The 20,662-nt window shown below is 40.4% G+C and overlaps 2 protein-coding genes across 5 annotated transcripts in view; one reads left to right on the top strand and one right to left on the bottom strand.

Moving 5' to 3' along the window:
• Window positions 1-20,662, bottom strand: part of LOC127788711 (histone acetyltransferase TAP1) — a 32,197-nt gene that overhangs the window by 2,317 nt on the left and 9,218 nt on the right. For all 3 annotated transcript variants that reach the window (XM_052317299.1, XM_052317301.1, XM_052317300.1), the window contains exons 5-6: window positions 17,532-17,631; window positions 17,223-17,323 (exon numbers count right to left, since the gene is read on the bottom strand). In XM_052317299.1, the coding sequence (XP_052173259.1) occupies window positions 17,223-17,323; window positions 17,532-17,631 (201 nt within the window). The remainder of the gene's footprint in view (window positions 1-17,222; window positions 17,324-17,531; window positions 17,632-20,662) is intronic.
• LOC127788712 (uncharacterized) lies at window positions 142-15,368 on the top strand. Of its 2 annotated transcripts, XR_008020445.1 has the most exons (3): window positions 142-2,425; window positions 12,002-12,347; window positions 14,405-15,368. XR_008020445.1 is itself a non-coding variant. In XM_052317303.1 (2 exons), exons 1-2 carry the CDS (start codon window positions 1,952-1,954, stop codon window positions 14,462-14,464), a joined length of 534 nt encoding a protein of 177 aa, XP_052173263.1. In that variant the 5' UTR covers window positions 142-1,951; the 3' UTR covers window positions 14,465-15,368. The 2 variants fall into 2 exon arrangements, 1 of the variants encoding a protein (XP_052173263.1); XM_052317303.1 differs by lacking the exon at window positions 12,002-12,347.

Raw genomic sequence — 20,662 nt, 5'->3', positions numbered from 1 at the left:
GGTGAACTATTAGTGTTGTACCTAGGCGGTTATAGCTAGCTTTCCCTGGTGTACATTCCAGAGGATACAACAGCTAACGGACTATATATATATACATGTACTAAGCAGCCCAAAAAGATATGCAATAAGAATATTCTGAAAGCTTCTCTCTCTCTCTCTCTCATAGCCGGAATGCCAACTCTAAGGAGCTGACAATTGGTATCAGAGTCGGCGTCCTTGGTACCTGGACGGAGGTGGGTCGACCGGCCAGCACGCTGGAGGCGACGCGAACGGACGGTCGTTCGCAAGCGGCAGTCCATCGAAGAGTGACGCGAACCACCAGGCGTTCACAACTGTAACGGACGTTCTGCAGTGATCGTGAGTTAGTCGAAGGGTGAAGCGAATGGCACAGAGGGTTGCGACTAGAGCAGAAGACAAGTGCGGGTGCTCCGTCGGAGTTGGCGACGTGGGCGAGGAAGGGTGTCACAGCCACCAGGTGTTCGCGACTGTAAGGGATGTTCTGCAGCGATCGTGAGTCAGTCGGAGGGTGAAGCGGACGGCACAGAAGGTTGCGACTGGAGTGAAAGACAGGTGCGGGAGGTCCGTCGGAGTTGGCGACGCCCAGTGTCAAACGCATTCGGTGATTAGCCATTGTCAAACGAGGAAGGATTTGAGGTGAGGATGGCTGAAGGCACAAGGACAAAACAGCTGGAGTCGAGGTTGGACGCCTTGGAAGTGGGCTTTCGACAGAACCATGAGCAGGTAGACGAGAGGCTAGAGACGGTTGAAGCTGGGGTTCAACACACCCAGGAGGAAGTCAACCACATCCGAAAAGATGTGTCGCTGATGGAGAGGAACATCTGGGAAGAGCTTTCGGGTTTGAGCTAGCAACTGAGTGCTGCCCTCGCCATCTTCTCCTGATAGCCACGACATCACCCATCTTTCCCGGACCGAGGGGTCGGCCAAACGTACAGAGTATGCTGCTGAAGGGTCTCTTAGGGGATCCCTAACAAACCAGAATAATCCCCCTCCACCGAGACTCGAAATCCCGATGTTTGAAGGGGATAAACCTCGGTGGTGGGTCAGACGTTGCGAGCATTATTTTTACCACTACCGAATGGCCAAAGGGAACAGGTAAACATGGCAGCTGCCTCTGTGAATGACATGGCAAATTCATGGTTTCAAGGGTGGAGCGAACAGAGAGTAGAATGGAGGTGGCCTGAGTTTCTCGACAAGTTCTGTGCTCGTTTTGGGGAACGAAACCTAACTGATATTGTGGAAGAATTTAACAAATTGAAGCAGGAAGAAACAGTGGAAGAGTACCTAGTGAGGATTGAGGAGCTTAAGTCGGTGATAAGACAAGTTCACTCGACACTGGATGAGCATTATTTCGTGTCTAGCTTCCTCCGTGGGCTGAGAGAAAAGCTAAGGCCTATAGTTAAAATACTGCAGCCTACTTCGGTAAGACAAGTGGCTGAGAAGCCCGTTTTCATGAATTATCATTGGAAGCATTTGTTAAGAAGCATAAGATAGCGTCGAAGGGATACGGGAGAAGTAATTGGCAAGGTAGTGCAGGGGGGCCAGTTTAAGGGCAACAACTTACTGATTACAAAAGGGACCTATGCACCTCGAGGATCCCTTAGTCCTGTTCCTTTGAAGCCTCTCACATTAGAGTAGAAGCGCCAAATGGGGCTATGCTTTAGATGCAGGGAGAAATATGCACCTGGTCATTAGTGTAGAAAACAACAAATGCAAATGGAAGGGCAAGAGGAGGAAGGAGAAGAAGAAGAAGAAGAAGAAATCGGGGAGCAAGAAAAGGAGGGCGATGGAGCCAACGGAGGAGGGCAAATATCCTTAACGCCCTAGAGGGTTGCCCCTCAAAGAAAATAATCAAAGATCAAGGGGATGGTGGGAAAGAAAGGAGTGATAGTCCTCATTGACAGTGAAAGCACGCAGCTTCTTGGATGAGGACATGGTTAGAGAGTTGCGGTGCCCCTTGCACGCAACCCTTCCCTTAGCTGTTACAGTTGCAAACGGTAGCAAAATGATCAGTAAATATAGGTGCAGGGACTTCACATGGAGGATGCAGGGGCATGAATTCACCACTGAATTGAGAATACTGCATTTGGGAGGTTGCCATATCGTGTCAGGCGTTGATTGGATGAAGACGGTGAGCCCCTTGATATTTGATTTTAATACGTTAGAAGTAGCTTTCGAAAAGGAAGGCAAGAGATTGACGTTAATAGGGTGTTTAGAGGAGGGGGAGTGTAAAGTGATTTCTAGCAGCAACTTAAAAAAACTGACTGAGCATGGGGGAGCTGCCATAGCTCAACTGCACTCTTTGTATGCAATCGTGTTGGCAGAGGAACAAGGGAATACCGAAGGAGAGGCAGCAGTTGATCATTCTTGGTTCAACTTGGATGCTGTAGTGACCCCTCCGAGCGAGGTACAATCTTACGACTCTTTACATTCATTATTGGCTGAATTTGAGGACTACCTTACCCCCAAACCGATTCCTAGAACACACCATCCATTCACGACCCAATACTGAACCCGTTAATGTCCGGTCCCATCGATACTCACCCTTCCAAAAAAGCAAAAATCAAAAGATTAGTGAAAGACATGCTGTCCAAATCCATAATACAACTGAGTCAAAGCCCATTTGCCTCCTCAATCCTTCTCGTAAAAAAGAAGGATGGATCATGGAGGCTATGTGTCAATTATCATCAATTAAATTCCCATACCATCAAGACCCAAATCCCCATCCCTATCATAGAGGACCTTCTTGACAAATTATCTGGGGCCACCATATTTTTTAAGCTGGATTTAAGATCCGGACACCACCAAATTAGGATGAGCCCCAAAGATATTCCCAAAATTGCATTCTGAACTCACCAAGGCCTATATGAGTTCTTGGTTATGCCCTTCAGCCTAACCAAATGCACCTACCACTTTCCAAACTTTGATGAATCACATCTTTGGTCCTCACCTTCAAAAATTCATTCTTGTTTTCTTTGATGACATACTCACATAAAGCCCAAATTTCAATCAACACTTGAGCCACCTACAAACTGCCTTTCAAATTCTCAAATCTAACCAATTGTTTGTGAAGAGATTTAAGTGTACTTTCGCAGAAAGAAGGGTGGAGTATTTGAGTCACATAATCATGTGGAATGGAGTCAGCACTGATCTAAGAAAAATTGCAACCATGGTGGAAAGGCCAACACCACAGACGGTGAAGGAATTAAGGGTATTCCTTGAACTGACGGGGGTACTACAGAAAATTCATAAAGAAAAATGGGTTTCAATGGAATTCCAAGGCAAAGAGCCTTTTGCACCCTTAAGGAGGCCATGACACAGGCTCTAATCCTAGCTCTTTTCGAGTTCTCCAAACCCTTTACATTAGAGACATATGCTTGTGAGTCGAGGGCGGGTGTCATCCTAGTACAAGAAGAAAAACCCATAGCTTTTCTCAGCCAAGCCATGGCTCCAAAACACTAGGGGTTGAGCGTCTACAACAAGGAATTAATTGCAGTCCTCATGGTAGTGGAGAAGTGGAGGTACTACCTAGAAAGGAGTCCATTCGTGATAAAAACGGACCATGAGAACCTCAAGTTCTTAATGCAACATAAGTTGCACACTTAGTTACAAAAAAAGGGCATAACCAAGCTATTGGGATTGGACTACATGATACAATACAAAAAAAGAAAGGAGAATACAGTGGCTGATGCATTGTCAAGAAGGGAGGAGGCCGAGGAATGTTGGGTAGTTTCAGCCTTGGTGCCCAATTGGGTGAAAGAAGTATCAGATAGCTATGAACAAACCCCTTGGGCAAAGGATCTTATGGCCCAATTGGCTGCCAACTGAGTACAACAGATACAACTTGAAAGTTGGAATGCTACGATACAAAGGAAAATTCGTTATAGGAGATGATGTGCAGCTTAAAAGGAGGATTTTACAATCCTTACATAACTCCCCCATTAGACAACATTCAGGTATGAATGTCACTTACAACAAGGTCAGGCAACTCTTCCAATAGCCAAGATTAAAGAAGGATGTGACAGTGTTTGTGCTGGAGTGTTCCATTTGCCAGCGTTGTAAACACGAGCAGGTTCCTTATTCGGGCTTGCTCCAACCTATAGACATTCTGGAGTAGGCGTGGCAACAGATTTCCATGGATTTCGTGGAGGGGTTGCCGAGATCAAAGGGTAAGAATACATACTAGTGGTAGTGGACAGATTGACGAAGTTCAACCATTTTTTAAGCATAGCTCACCCACTTACAGCCCCTTGAAGTGGTATGATTGCTACTAGATGCGGTCGTGAAGATACATGGGTTGCCACTATTGATTGTATCGAACAGGGATAAGGTGTTTACCAGTCACTTTTGGAAGGAATTGTTCAAACAGCCATGAGTGCGACTACGTATGTCAACGGCCTACCACCCGAAAATTGATGGACATGCCGAAAGAGTCAACCAATGCCTGGAATCCTATCTCCGATGCTTTTGCTACTCTAAACCGAAGAGTTGAAACAAGTGGCTGCCCTTGGCCCAATGGTGATAAAATTACAATTACCATCAATCCTTAAGAAGATCCCCGTTCGAAGCCCTTTTTCAGATACAAACCCCCCATTGATACTCGCAGTTATGCAATACTCTAAGGTGGAGTTGGCTACAAATCAATACTTATAGTAGAGACAAGAAGCATTACAGGTGATCAAGAGAGAATTAGTGGTGGCACAGAACCGGATGAAGCAGCATGCCGACAGGAAGAGAAGTGAAAGAAGCTTTGAGGTGGGTGACATGGTTTACTTTAAGGTAAAGAGGTTCCAGCAACAGCTACTATTGGCTAGACACCTTCCCACCAAGTTGCCGAGTGGTAGCCAAAGTGGGGAACCTAGTCTATAGATTACAGTTACCCAAAGGAGTAGGGATTCATCTTGTTTTCCATATCTCCTTGCTGAAGCGGTCAATAGGGCCCCTTGACTATGTAAGTTCAGACCTTTCTCCCTTGGAAGCGAACTTAGAAGTAAGGGAGGAATCCCTCGCAGTGCTGGACAAGAGGGTGATCTATCAAAATTCTATTTCCATTACACAGGTGCTAGTGCAATAGACCCACTATCACCCAGATCACACAAAATGGGAGTACCTACCTGACCTACTCAAGCAATTTTCCCGAGTTGCTCAGCTTTTGTAATTTCTTGAGAACAAGAAATGTCTTCAAGGGAAGGGGTATTGTCATAGTCTAAGGGTAGGATAGTCCAAAATTTTGGTGAGCTATTAGTGTTGTACCTAGGCGATTATAGCTAGCTTTCCCTAGTGTACATTCTAGAGGACACAATAGCTAACGGACTATATATATACATGTACTGAGCAACCCAAAAAGATACGCAATGGGAATATTCTGAAAGCTTCTCTCTCATCTCTCTCTCTCTCTCATAACTGGAATTCTCCCTTGCCAGCTCTAAGGAGTTGACACTTTGAAGCATCAAAAACTTTGTAGAAAAAGTGGTCATCTTCACCGCTAGCATCAAGCGATTGAAAGCACATTAGTATTCACACCAAAACCCTGGCAACTAAGTCCGATTGGAGGCTGGTGACCACCAACCTCATTGGCACAATCACCTCTTTGCCAGAACCCTCACCATTGTCAACAACCCAGCCAGCACACTCAATATTCAGTAGGTCCCTCACAGCAGTCACAAGATCCTTCCTTCTCCCATTCTCTAGTGTCTTCCCTAACCAATGCATCTACTCCTATAACAAGACCCATACTCCAGCACTAAATACTTCGTTTGGGACAGAGTTAGTAATTGAGTGGAATGGCACAAAAAAATTTCTTTCATCCTTTAAAAGAGACTGACTATGGGATGGAAAGTAATGTAAAATCTTTTTCCTTGTTTGGGTTGTTAGGACTCCCATTAAACAAATGTATCAGAGGAGAAATGAGGGGAAAGGGGTGGGGGACCACAGAGGGCAACCAAGTAAAATGACCCAAGGCTAAAAAAGTCACAAGTTAGTTAGAAAAGAATAATCTAGAATGTGGTTGGAATGAGTGGGAGGAGTAGGTATATAAGGAAAGAGAGAAAGAGAGAGAGGTGTGGGAAAAATTCTGTTGGAGAAGTCATGGGAGAGAGAGGCCCTCTCGAATAGGCCTATTTTGTTTTCTTTCATTGTTTTGCTACATCCATTGTTGAAGCTACTGTAATTGAGGAATTCCTATTGATTTTGAGTTAAAGTTCAATCAATCGAGTAATAGTTCTATCATTTGATATCAGAGCATTGATTCATGGGGATATCCGTTTTTGAGAGAGTGGGTGAGTTAGAGAGGTTGGAGACTTATCAACAACAGATAGAAGGACAAATGGAGGGATTGCAAGTCGGGTTGGATTCTATGAGGAATGAATTCCAGAAGGTGCATAACATAGAGAAGAACATGACGATGATGCTGGACCAATTCAACTTACTGATAGAGAAGTGGGAGTCGCAGGAGAAGGATAGGAAGGGGAAACGAGGAGAGGACAATGTACCCATGGGTTCTTCCTTTGCCATGGACGAGACGCTAGGGGTGAGAGAACGGGCAAGAGACGAAGGCGATGTGACCGAAGGCTTCGGAAGGCTAGAGACTAGGGGTCGACGCTTAGAAATGCCCTTATTTGAGGGAGACGACCCTGATGGGTGGGTCTTTAGGGCGGAGCGTTACTTCGCCGTGAACCGTTTGGCCGACGTAGAGAAACTGGACTCAACCGCGCTCTGTTTTGAAGGGGTTGCTTTCACCTGGTTTCAATGGGAGCAAAGGCGATGGCAAGTGAGGAGTTGGGAGGAGCTCAAGGCGTTGTTGGTAAGTCGATTCCGATTGACTCAAGAAGGCACAGCGGAGGAGAGGTTCCTCGCGCTTAGGCAGACCGGGTCCGTCAAGGACTACCGCCTCTGCTTTGAAACATTGGCTTCGTCCCTTGAAGAGCTTCCAGACGCATTCCTTGAGGGTCATTTTATAAATGGCCTGAGGTCGGATATCCGGGTGGAGATGAGGGTATTGCGGCCAAACGGACTGGAGCAGATGATGGAGCTGGCCCAACAGATCGAGGAGAGGAATCAGGTGGTTCGTGGGGGTCATTTGGGATCAAACCCAACTCGGGTATTAGCCCCTTCCACTCCAACAACAAACCTTCAGCCAAAGTTGGCAACAACCAACATTGCCGCCTCACATCGGCCATCGGCTGTAGGTAAGTGGAGTACTCCCCCTTTCAAGAAGTTGAGTGAGAGTGAGTTGCAGGTCAAACGGGGGAAGGGGTTATGTTTCCGTTGTGACAAGAAGTATTCAGTGGGTCATAAATGCAAGAATAGGGAGCTGCAAGTAATGGTGATTTATGAGGAGGAAAGGGATGAGGAAGAAGAAGATGTACTGGAGGCTAAAACAAGGGATGAATCAGGGGAAGGGGGAGACTAGGTCAAATTAAGGGAGGTGGTGGAGCTATCCCTTAACTCGGTAGTGGGATTAACCCCTCCACAAACCATGAAAGTAAAAGGAGAAGTAGGGGGACAAGAGGTGGTGGTCTTAATTGATAGTGGGGCTTCCCATAATTTTATAGCATCTGAATTAGTGCAGAATTTAGGACTGACCAGGACACAGACAAAAGGTTATGGGGTGATTATGGGGTTGGGTATGGCTGTTCAAGGGGTGGGGGTGTGTAAGGGGGTAGTCTTAAAGCTGCAGAATATGGAAATAGTGGAGGATTTTCTGCCATTGGAGCTAGGGAGTTCAAATGTGATCCTCAGAATGAAGTCGTTGGCTTCCCTAGGGGAGACACAAGTTGATTGGGGCTCATTGGTGATGAGATTTAAGGTATGGGGGGCTACTGTGACACTGCATGGGGATCCCAACCTTAGTAAGACCTTGGTAACATTGAAATCATTGATGAGGGCATTAAGGGAAAATGGGGAAGGGGTGCTACTTGAATTGGGTAGTTTGATTGCCGCTGAAAACAAGGCTGGAGGGGCAGTTCCAGATAGCTTGTAGAAGCTGCTCATGGAGTTCAAACATGTGTTTGGGGAGCCGGGGGGTCTACCCCCGCATCGGAAGCGAGACCATGTGATTACACTGCAATCGGGCGTACCCCTAGTGAATGTTCGGCCTTATCGGTATCCCCACTTTCAAAAAAATGAGATCGAGAGGCTGGTTAAGGAGATGTTGGCAGCAGGGCTGATCAGGCCGAGTGTAAGTCCATTTTCCAACTCAGTGTTGTTGGTTAAGAAGAAGGATGGTGGTTGGAGATTTTGTGTTGATTACCGAGCCTTAAACAAGGTAACCATTCCTGATAGATTTTCCATTCCAATTATTGAAGAATTATTGGATGAATTGAATGGGGTTGCTGTTTTTTCCAAGTTGGACATAAAATCGGGGTATCATCAAATACGAATTAGTCCTAAAGACATTCCTAAGACCACTTTTCGCACACATGAAGGACATTATGAATTTTTGGTTATGCCGTTTGGGTTAACCAATGCCCCCGCCACATTTCAATCCTTAATAAATGAGATCTTTAAGGAGTAACTAAGCCAATTTGTTTTGGTATTTTTTGATGACATTTTGGTTTATAGCAAGGATATGGCTGAGCACAAGGAACATTTGAAGTGTGTTTTGAGGCTGTTAGCAGTGCATCAGCTGTATGCTAATGCGAAGAAGTGTCAGTTTGGGCAGCAAAAGATTGAGTACTTGGAACACGTCATTTCTCACGAAGGGGTGGCTGCGGATGATTCAAAAATTAAGGCAGTCATGGACTGGCCTAGTTCTAAGTCCTTACGGGAGCTTCGGGGATTCTTGGGCCTTACGAGGTATTATCAGAGATTTGTGAAGAATTATGGGAAGCTAGTATGGCCATTGACAGACCGCCTTCGGAAGGGGAATTTTTTTTAGGACGAATTAGCAAAACAGGCCTTTCAATCTCTTGAAGGAGTGATGACCGAACTACCAGCGTTGGCCTTACCAGATTTTTCCAAGGAGTTTGTGGTAGAGACTAATGCATCTAGGCATGGGTTGGGGGCTGTTTTGATGGAGGAGCAGCGACCTATAGCCTTTTTCAGCCATTCCCTAAATCCCAAAGGTCGACAAAAGTCCGTGTATGAGAGAGAGCTAATGGCCATGGTATTTGCGGTGCGGAAGTGGAGACACTATTTGATTAGGAGGAAATTTGTTATTCAGATAGACCAACGAAGCTTAAAGTTTTTAATGGAACAAAGGGAGATCAGTCCGGAGTGCCAAAAATGGGTCATAAAGTTGATGGGATATGATTGTGAGATTCAATATCAACCGGGGTTGGAGAACCGAGCAGCGGATGCCCTTTCACATCTCCAATCTTTTGTTTCATTATTGACTCTCATTGTTCCTCGAGTGGTGCAACTTGACCAACTTAAGAAGGAGGTGGAGGAGGATGTGACACTCCAACTAATAGTTAAGGAGGTGAAGGTTGATCCCACTCGAAGGCCTAGTTTTACCTTGGTGGATGGGCACTTGCTGTTCAAAGGGAAGCTGTATCTACCTAAAGACTCCACCTTGACTCCTTTAATACTGAAGAAGGGGTATGATGGTTGGATTGGAGGCCATTTCGGGGTTCTCAAAACCTATAAAAGGATCTCTTCGAACGTGTTTTGGGTGGGGATGAAGAGGGATATTCAACAGTATGTTCGTGATTGCCCTGTGTGCCAACAAAATAAATATGAAGCATTATCACCTGGTGGGTTGCTACAGCCGCTTCCAATTCCAAGCCAAATCTGGGAGGATGTGTCTATGGATTTCATTGAAGGGCTGCCAAGGTCAGGGGGGAAAGATACAATATTGGTGGTGGTTGATCGGTTAAGCAAATATGGACATTTCCTTGCTGTAAAACACCCCTTCACAGCAGCAAGCATGGCAGGGATTTTTGTGAAGAGGTTGTTAGGTTACATGGGGTTCCAAACTCTATTGTCTCCGATAGGGATAAAATTTTTGTTAGTCATTTTTGGGAAGAGTTGTTTCGATTGTAGGGCACTAAATTGAACAGGAGCAGCTCCTACCACCCACAGTCCGATGGTCAAACGGAGGTCCTAAACCTAGTTGTTTATGGGCTGAATATTGGTACAATACTTCCTTTCATACATCCTCAAAATTAACTCTGTTCAAGATTGTTTATGGGCATGAACCTCCCCCATTATTGAGATTTAAGAGGGGTACTATAGCAGTTTTGGCAATCGAACAACAGTTGTTGGAGCGGGACTCCATTCTTGATGAATTAAAGTCCCAACTGTTGAAGGCTCAAGTTTGGATGAAAGAGTTAGCAGATAGGAAGCGGCGAGATGTGCAGTTTGACGTGGGAGATATGGTTTATGTAAAAATCCGGCCCCATCGACAAAAGAGATTGGCAAAGAGATTGAATGAGAAGTTATCACCAAGGTTCTATGGGCCTTTTCCAGTGGAGAAGAGGATCGGGATTGTGGCCTACAAGCTATCCTTACCCCTTTCTAGTGCTATCCATCCCGTGTTCCACGTGTCGCAGCTGCGCAAAGCGAAAGGAGCAATTAGGGAAACCCTCGAAATCCCTTATCAGCTTTTAGCTGAGCCTAAGCTGGAAATGAAAGTGTCTCCGGAATTTCTGCTGGGAATAAGGCCAGGCACAGGGAAAAATCTAAGGAATCTTGATGTCCTTATTCAATGGAAAGGGCTACCCCCATTGGAAGCAACCTGGGAGGCATACCATCAGATTCTTCTTCAATTTCCAGAATTTCACCTTGAGGACAAGATGCGACTTATGGGCGGGAGTGTTGTTAGGACTCCCATTAAACAAACGTATCAGAGGAGAAAGAAGGAGGGGAAAGGGGTGGGGGACCATAGGGGCAACCAAGTAAAATGACCCAAGGCTAAAAAAGTCACAAGTTAGTTAGAAGAGAATAATCTAGCATGTAGTTGGAACGAGTAGGAGGAGTAGGTATATAAGGGAGGAGAGAAAGAGAGAGAGGTGTGGGAAAAATTCTGTTGGAGAAGTCATGGGAGAGAGAGGCAGGCCCTCTCGAATAGGCCTATTTTGTTTTCTTTCATTGTTTTGCTACATCCATTGTTGAAGCTACTGTAATTGAGGAATTTCTACTGATTTTGAGTTGAAGTTCAATCAATTGAGTAATGGTTCTATCAGAGACCAATGGAAATGGATGAAATGGAAGGATATTAAACAACAAAGGACAATTAATGCCCTTTTAATGGAAAGATGGAGCATTATTTAGTCAACGGTAAATTTGAATTTTAAGAAAAAAAAATATCAAAGTTAATGTTGCCAATACACAATTAAGTTTTCCATCAATTTCCTTTCCATCCATTCTCCCCCAATTCAGGGGAGACAAAAAATAGGACTTCGGAGGAGAATGGATGGAAAGTCTTTCCATCCATTTCCATTCCATTTAATTACTAGTCTCTCCCAAATTAGGCGAACCTTCTTTCATCATTTCCATTCCATCCCCCTCCCAAACACACTATTAATATCCATTTAATATCCTCATCTTTGTTATACTCATATTTTACACATGTTAATGCTTTAGTGCCTAACATCTTGTGCTAAGTTTATTTTGACAACATCCTTATTTATAGCAAAACTAGGAACCAACATTTGAAACATCTTACTCAAGTCTATTCTACACTAAGAAAAGAGAAACTTTATGCCAACCTCAAAAAGTATGAGCTTTCCTGAATTAGCTACTTTCAGTCATCGATTTATTAAAGGGTTTAACACCATTATGGATCCTCATCATAGAATGTATGAAAGGGGGTAAGTCAATTAGACAAAAAATGTCATGAAGGCATTTGAAATCAAAGACAAAGAAAGACAAAAAATGACAAACCCCAATACTGAGACTTCCAAATTTGATGCAAACCTGTACATATTTTCATTTTTCAAGTGTTTCCTTTCCTAATGGGGTTTTAGGGTATTTTGGTAATTTTAACTTTGGGGCATAATTTGATGTAAGTTAGTTTTGGATCATTTTTGTAATTTTTCAGGTGCTTTTGTAAGAGCAGTTGTTTTGTTGGGGTTCCTAAAAGATTGGTGACTTCTACTAGGGATTATTTGCAAAAGTAAGAGTTGGCTTTTCTTGGAAGCTTGAGGGTTGGTATAAATAGGGGTTCCCGGCCACTTTATAGCACTTTCCAGCATTTTTCAAGATAGAAGTTTTCTGCAAAGACTTCCAGCTCCAAACCAGATAGTTTTGAAGACTTGGAGGCTTGGATTTTAAGGATTCAATCTTGCGATGCTTACCAATCCTCCACTGCTGCCATTGGTGCAAGAGACTAGCAAAAAAGCTGTGGTTACTGCTTTATACTGGGCCTTAAAGAGTGCTATATTCAGGTATTTGGGTCAGATCTACCTCGGTTTAAAATTTCCTTTCTTTTTGCCTCAGGATAAAGGATCCCTAGAGCTTGGATTGAAATTTCCTAATCCAATTTTCAAGTTGTTACAGAGTTGTAGAAGTGTTATACTGCTGCCTATTGTTCCAACACTGCATCCTTCTTGTTTGTTTTGCATTTTGCTGTCCCTCTTTGCATCAAATTGAAATTAGAGTATAGAGTCTTCTCTTTCCCTCAATGTCTTGACAATCAGAATTTTGTGAAAAATCATCACCTTGGATTGTGTGCATTAGTGCTGTCAAAGGATCTGCATGCAAACACCATAGCACATTAGGTGCACTCATTTTGTTTACATGTTCCAACTCAGCAACTTCAGTCATTAGGTTAATTGCCCAATCCAGCAGAGGAGCTACCATTGGTGCAAGGCTCCTCATAAGCTGAACACAATCCTCTTCTGACTGGGCTTGCATTACCTCCTCTGGAAGAAGACAGTTTAATAGCCCATTTGCGAGTTCTAGAAACCAAGCCTTTATAAGACTTGCAAAGCAATGCACATCAATGTTATCTGGCACCACTCCTGCATTCAGTTGCTCCCTAACATACTCTTCCTGGTCATTCTCAGGACTGATTCCTTCTGCCTGCAGTCCCCCTTGTGCATACAAGCGTTGTTGCATCATCAGAAGTATTTGCTCTAGAATCAAATGAAAGCTGCATAGATTCTGTTGGCACTCCAAAAACTAGCTCTGAATATAGCACCCTTTCAGACCTAGTACAGAGCAGTAAGCGCGGCCTTTTTGCTAGCCTCTAGCACCTATGGCATTGATGGAGGGACTGGTAGGCAATGTGGGGCCAAATCCTCCAAACCCAGACCTCATAGGTCATCAAAACCTTAGCTGGTTTGGAGCTGAAACTCTTTGCAGAGAACTTCTCTTGAAAAATTCTGAAAAGTGCTATAAAGTGGCCGGGAACCTCTATGTATACCAACCTTGGAAGTTTCCGAGAGAAGCATCTCTTCAAGCTTCCAACAGAATCCAACTCTTATTTTTGCAAATGAACCCTCCTAGAAGTCACTAATCTTCTAGGAACCCCAACAAGCAACTGCTCTTACAAAAACATTAGAAATAATACAAAAATGACCCTAAAACTAGCTTACACTGAAATATGCCCCGAAAGCTAAATTTGCCAAAATACTATCAACAACCCATTAAGAAAGAAAACACATGAAAAATGAAAATATACACAGGTTTGCATCAAAATTTCTCTATGTTTGAGGTGGAGTGTGATGCACTCAAATATAGGTATAGATGGAGTTCATTGTCAAGAATACCACCCTATTGCTTATTTCAGTGAAAAGATGAACAAAGCCAAACAAAAGCCTTACGCCAACAAGGAATTTATGCAATCATCCAATCATTGTGTCATTAGGTGCCAATACTTGTTACTACAAGAATTTGTCCTGTATTTGAACCTTGAAGCTCTTCATTTCCTAAAATCCTAAAGAAATTAAATCATAGACATGGCGGTTGGACTGAATACCTACAAGCTCATTCTTTTCCTAGGAAACATAGGTCTTGAGAATAAAGTTGCTAATGTCATCTCTTTAACCACATTAAACATTGAGGTTATAGGCTTTAAATGGCTCCAAGAGGATATGATACATGCTCTAATTTTGGAGAATTTCTTTCCAACTTTAAAGGAAGGGAGACCTGGCATCTTTGATAAATTTCACTTGAAGACCAATATATTTTTCGAGTCAGTAGGCTTTGTATCCAATGAACATCCTGAGATTTCTTGGTGTTGTGGACTCAAGTAGGAGGTCTTAAAAGATACTTTGGGCGTAACAAGACCATCGAGGAATTAAGAGCACCAATTTTAAAGGCCTAGTCTAAAAAGAGATGTAGTTGATTGATATAGGGTCTGTTTGGTATTGCTCTGCTGTGGCTGTTGTGTTATGTTGTACTTTATTGTATTGTGTTGTGAAAGCAATGTTGATAAAGTAGTGAACAGCTTTTTATTTTTTCCAATCAGTAAAAGTAAATAATCTTTTGATGATTGTAGGTCCCACTAAAAGCTGTCGTGCTTTCTATAAAAGGCAAGGGGTCCCTTGATTTTGCTTAAAAGCAGCTGAACCTGATTTCTTGAAGGAAGCAGGTATACTTTAAAAGCAAAGCTGCCCTTTACCAAACACTGCTTCTTCAAAAAAGTTGATAAAAAGCTGTTGTGCATAAAAACCACAACAATACCAAACAGGCTCATAGTTGGTCAATGTTGCACCTATCAATTGTCTAGACTCAGGAAGCAAAACATTGGCTTGTACACCCAATTACCTGTCACTGGAAAGATGTTATCATTGATTTTGTCCTGGGTCTTTCATGCACCCATGAAAAGCATGACTCAATTTTTGTGGTTGCGGGCTTATTTCATCCCATGTAGCAAAACTTTCAATGCCACTAAGATTGCAAAAATATATTTTAGTGAAATTGTCAAATTATATGGCCTCCCTAAGACTCTGGAGTCTAACAAGGATGTTTGCTTTATTAGTTACTTTTGTGAAACTCTATAGCATTTGGTAGGCAGCAAGTTCGCATTTTCTACTGCATATCATCTTCATACAGATGACTAGACCAAAGTTGTGAACCATAGCTTGCGAAACTTGTTGAGATGATTGGTTTGGGAGAACCATAGGAAATAGGACTTGTTTCTTCCCACTGCACTGGGCAATAGTTCTATCAATAGCTTACTAGTATGAACCCTTTTGAAGTGGTACAGGGTGATAAACTTAGGAAGCCTTTAGACCTCATTTACATGCCGTACAATGTTCAAGTGTTTAAATCATTCAAGGCATTTACACAATACATTCATGACTTACAAGTAGTAATGCTTTAAAAACTCCTAGCTAACATTCATCATCATCTTGCTGAATCCAATATAGGGGATTCACTCCTCTATGATTAGTCCCCAAGTTATAAGCTCATAGTGCATGCACTTTTCAAATATTTAAACAAATTGGACCAAATGCATATGTCACTAATAGACCACCTTGCTTTGTTTTGGCTATATATTTAACGTTAAGGACCTTGTTGCACACAAAGACCATATTAACCTTCTTGATAATCCTTTTGTTTAGCCACTTATGGAACCTTACTCAGGACCTAATACTTCATCACCATTGTCATTTACCCTTGCATACAAAAATAAATTTAATACTATTTTAGATGACAAGATTGTTCTTATCAAGCATAGAGAGGTTCAGCATTTCATTGTTTGTTGGAGAGTTCCCTAATTTTGATTGCACTAGGATTACCAGAATCAAATTATAACTTAACCTTGACCTATTGGAAATTTGATTTACTTTAATTTTAGTTTAGATTTTAGATTTTTTGTTTTTCTTCTAATAGATTTGTTTGGATAATTGTAACTTGAAATTTTTATCTTTTTTGATTGAGCTTTAGGGAGGCAATCATGAGATAGTTAATTTGGAATAAAGATTTGTTGACCCTCTCTCTCTCCCTCTCAGGTCTCTTCCCTCTTCTACTTCTTCTCCTTCCCCTTCCCCAAATGCAAACACACATCTCATGATTTTCTTCTCTTTCAACTCCAATTCTCTATAATCAATCTTTTTGTCCCACATCAAGTAAACATTCCACAAATAAACCATATACTACTCCAGGTTAAAACTTACTTTTTACTAGTTGTTATTTATTTATTCATTCTTTCAATTTACGGAACGGTAAGTGGACCCCATGACTACAGCTCCTCAAAACTTGAGGATCTTCAAAGCTAAATGGAAATTGAATTACTATTAGCCAATTGAAGGTGCACCCATTGTAATTTTAGGTCCTGTTGATGAAAGGAGTGGACAATAGGTTGTCTGCTAATTTTCTCTATTTCTTTTTCCCCTATGTTGGAGTCCTTTTGCTGAAACTTGACCTATGTAGTTCAATCAATATCTTCAATTACCAAGAGTAGTATATTAAGTCCACGAAAGATACTCCAATGCTGTGGAAGATATGGTAATGCTCCTATTTCAACTAGGTTGGATTCTTTCATATTTGAATACATCCATCCGCCACCCCTTCCCCCTAACCACAATCAGATCCTGCGATCTTGATTACAGTGCATTTACACATAAGATCACAATATACACAAACTCCAACATAAAGGATATATGATTAAGGAAATTAAAGAAAAATAACAAAAAAAAAATCTAGTTGCTGAAGTAAAAAACAACTTAAAACTAGGAGCCTGAAATTAATGATATGGTAAAATAAAAATCTCGCAATTTATTCTCATTTTAATTACTATTGTGTGCATATGTATATATAAACAACCTACCTCAAATCAAACTACAATCCTACATAACACTCCAACTGTTGAGAGTAAAAATAATATATAAGAGATAAAGTTAACCAATTGTCAACTAGCTTAAGCATTTAGATAAGATGGTGGTTAACAATTTAACATAGTATAAGGGCAAGCAAAGGTCTTAAACACAAACCTTACTACTAATCCAATATTAAAATTGTTACATGTGTTTGGACCAGTTATGCAGTGAAGTCTGACTACACTTGAGAAGGCATGTTAAGAGTAAAAACAATAATAAAGATAAAAGTTAATCCTCTATCAACCACCTTTAGCTTTTAAATAAGACGATGTTTAACAATTTAACACTAATTAAGCCAACCCCCTCATATCACATATGAAGGAAAAGGTTGTATTGCATACCCATAGCACAATATATGATAATAAACTGCAAAGTCAAGTAACATTGGACTTGTCCAATCTAAATGCTTCTATATAAACAACTTCAAAACACATGGTTCAATTTATTCTGCAGTTGAAGTCCACTAAATAAGTGACAAATAAAAATAATTACCTGATAGTTTGGATCCACTAGCACATCCCAAATTGTTGCATTGAAGGCATGATCTGATGTAGCACGGGCCATTCCTATAAGCTTCTTTTGCTCATTTTCCTCTGCCAATTAACTTTTCCATGTACATCAAGATATCCATCACTAATTTTGAACAGGAAAAAGCAAATCTAAGCTGAAAGGAAATTTAGAACATAAACAGGCATAAAAGAACCCCACAGTGGGTTAAAAGACATGGTACATTGTTGTTGTTGTTGTTGCAAACAAGTGTAAAAGATAACCAATTTGGAAGCATAATCTTATTCTATATACCTGATCCTGGAGATTTTCTTACAGAATGTAATGCAGCAACCATGTAGCTGTTTTTCAAAGCTGCAGCTAGTTTTGATAGTGGCCTCCGAGGCCAGCCCACCTGTTATGCCAGGATGGAATAACAAATCTCGTATGTAAAGAGAACAGAACCAGTAAAAAAGACCATATCAGCACTGAAATCCATACCTCCTCCCTATGCATGTAGGAGTATTTATGTGTGACAAAGAGAGAGGACCCATAAGGGGAGGGAACAGGGTAACCTTTTTTAAGCGTAAAAACAAAAAACCCTCAAATTTTTTGAACCTTCTTTTTATTCTTATTGGCACTAGCAAATAGTCCACTTCAAGAAATGTTCTTTCCCAACTTTGCCATCACCCAAAATCATAAAATGCCAAACTACCCCTTTAAAACCCAAATAATCTACTAGACAAAAGGGTAATTACAAATACCCCCTTAAACAAATACTAAACATCACTCAAAACCCTTCCTCCCAAAGAAAAAAAGCTTCATTTAACTCCCTTACTTTTTTTTTAATCAGATTTCCTGTTTTATCTAATGCTTTCTTTCTGTCAAACAAATTTAACAGAATCAGTCACATAAATTGCATATGACTAAAGGGCGGCCCGGTGCTACAAAGCTCCTGCTATGTCTGGGGTTTGGGTAAGGGTCGGACCCCTTTGGGTCTATTGTATGCAGCCTTACCTTGATTTCAAGAGGCTGTTTCCATGACTCGAACCTGTGACCTCTAGGTCACATGGCGGCAACTTTTACCGTTGCGCCAAGGCTCCCCTTCAAATTGTATATAACTGAACAAAAAAAAAACACACCCACACACTGGCTGTTTAGTTACAGGAGATTTTTCAGTTTTTCTACTTCATTTCCAATTTTCCTTTTCCACCAAAATTTTGAAGATATGTTCAATTATTAAATATGGGAAACTATTTTCTGGTCTTGAAAACTGAAAGAAAGGTTCATAAGTTTATATAGAATATACTTTCAATTGTTATAAAATGGAATATTTTATTATTAATACTATTATTATTATAAAATAGTACTATCAAAACAATATTTATGATATTTCTCATTATATTTTTAACGAAAATAATTTACTAGTAATATGATTATATTAAAATTATGACTAAATTAGATTGATAATATACAAAATTAATATTACCAGCACAATACTTCTGATATTATTAACATTACAACATCAATGATAATTGCTAATGAAATTAATTATAATTGCTATTTTTTAAAACTTTAGAAATTTCATAACATTGAATCATTGATATTGTTGTTATTAATATTTTGACTATTTATTAATATTTTATTATTTGTAATACTAAAATTTTGAAATTGTTAATTTTATTGGTTATTAATTAGTTCTAAAATTATAGTATTATAGTATGATAGTTTTGTTTATCAATATTAGTAAATTTGAAATTCATATTTTACTATTTATATTGATACTAATGTAAATAAAATTAATCTTGATTTTGGTTAAACAAGAGTCTCATGTTTTCTATTTAAGAAACAAGGGAAAAAAACTCTCTCTATTTTTGTGAAGAAAACAACGGAAAACATCCTAAAGATATTTGCTAACAAGTAACAATCAGTATAACATTGAAAAAGGGGAAAGATAAGTTTTTTTTTTTTTTTTTAATATTTGAACACCTTTGGAAGTTATATGTTTTCTATGGAAAATTTTTCCAGAAAACAGGCCTTGTTTTCCACAACTGAACCCTGTAACGTATGAAATAATCTTATTCCACTAAAATATGAAATTACTAAACATTTTGGAGAATATAATATAATACATAAATATACATGTGCAACTCCATGGGACCACCTGCCTCTTGCTACCTTTCCTAGTTACCTTTCTCTACTGCCATATGTAATGATAAATATCTATTTAAACCTCAAAGATGCATTTCTTTTCTTTAATTGGTCTTGAAATCCAACTAATTTTATTTCACACTACTTAGACTTGGTTGTAGATACCCAACTCCTATCCTCCATTAAATTTCCTTTTAAACACAATCGCCCCCCCTCCTCTCTCTCTCTCTCTCTAATGAGTCTGATCTCAATCCTCTTTTCTATTCTTCCTTCACTCCAAACACTTCAGTTGTTGAGTTCTTTGGGCCTCCCTTTCTTTGACCTACTCTCTATCTTCATTTAATACAACTACTAAAACCCATAACAATACACACCAATGACCTTCATTTTTCATCCATTCACTAGTCATACTTTAGCCATTATTTATACATATATAATTTTAAAATTTTTTAACCTTTTCTTTATCTTCACCTTCTTGGTTACCCTATGCAAATAATACTTTTAGCATTTTAGATCCATGACAGATACGTTTGAACTTGTGATGGGAATGATATTTGGTTGATATAAAAATAATAAGTTCATATATTTCACCATGAACATATTGTGATAGCCAAATGGATTTCGAAATGGAGTGGCATTCAATAACTCTATTTAACGGCCTTATTTCTAAGAAAATGTTTTCTCTAAGTGAAATTTTTTTTTGGCATTTTGAGAATTAAAGAAAAGAGCTTCCTTACATTGGAAATGGTAGATGGAGAAAGCAACACGTTCATTTCTCTAGTTTTTTGAAGGGGTGCACGTAGAAGATTTGGGTTTTGGTGTTGGTTGCTATCTCCTAATGCAGTAAAGATAATCCATACATTAAGGGTGGCAGCAGAAGCTTAGTGGTTGGATAAGAAAATTATATATAAGTTATAGGGTAATTGATATTTTGGTTGTTTTGTCAATGGTGTTACCTGAAAAGGGTAAAAGGGGGATTTCAGTAAAAGAGAAGGGAGCTAACTGTAGCATTTTACAGATAGAGGTGTTTAGTAATACCTGGTGTAGTTCAAGGGTGGTCTTAGTAATTTACCCAAAAGAACAACTATTTCTTATGTAGCCAATCAATCATCCAAACTAAGCAAGCTTTTTTTTTTTGTTAAGCTTTTAAAATGTAAAAAGATGAAAGACAAATTTTTTAAAACAACTATAAGATCAACTTCATTGTATGGCATAGAGTGTTGGGCAGTAAAGCACCAACATCTGCAAACTATGAATGTAACAGAAATGAGGATGTTAAGATAGATATGTGGCTA

The sequence above is a fragment of the Diospyros lotus genome, chromosome 13 (assembly GCF_014633365.1).
Source record: "Diospyros lotus cultivar Yz01 chromosome 13, ASM1463336v1, whole genome shotgun sequence".
Classification (NCBI taxonomy): domain Eukaryota; kingdom Viridiplantae; phylum Streptophyta; class Magnoliopsida; order Ericales; family Ebenaceae; genus Diospyros; species Diospyros lotus.
The sequence above is the reverse complement of the archived record's forward strand: the minus strand, read 5'-3'. Positions and strand labels throughout refer to the sequence as shown.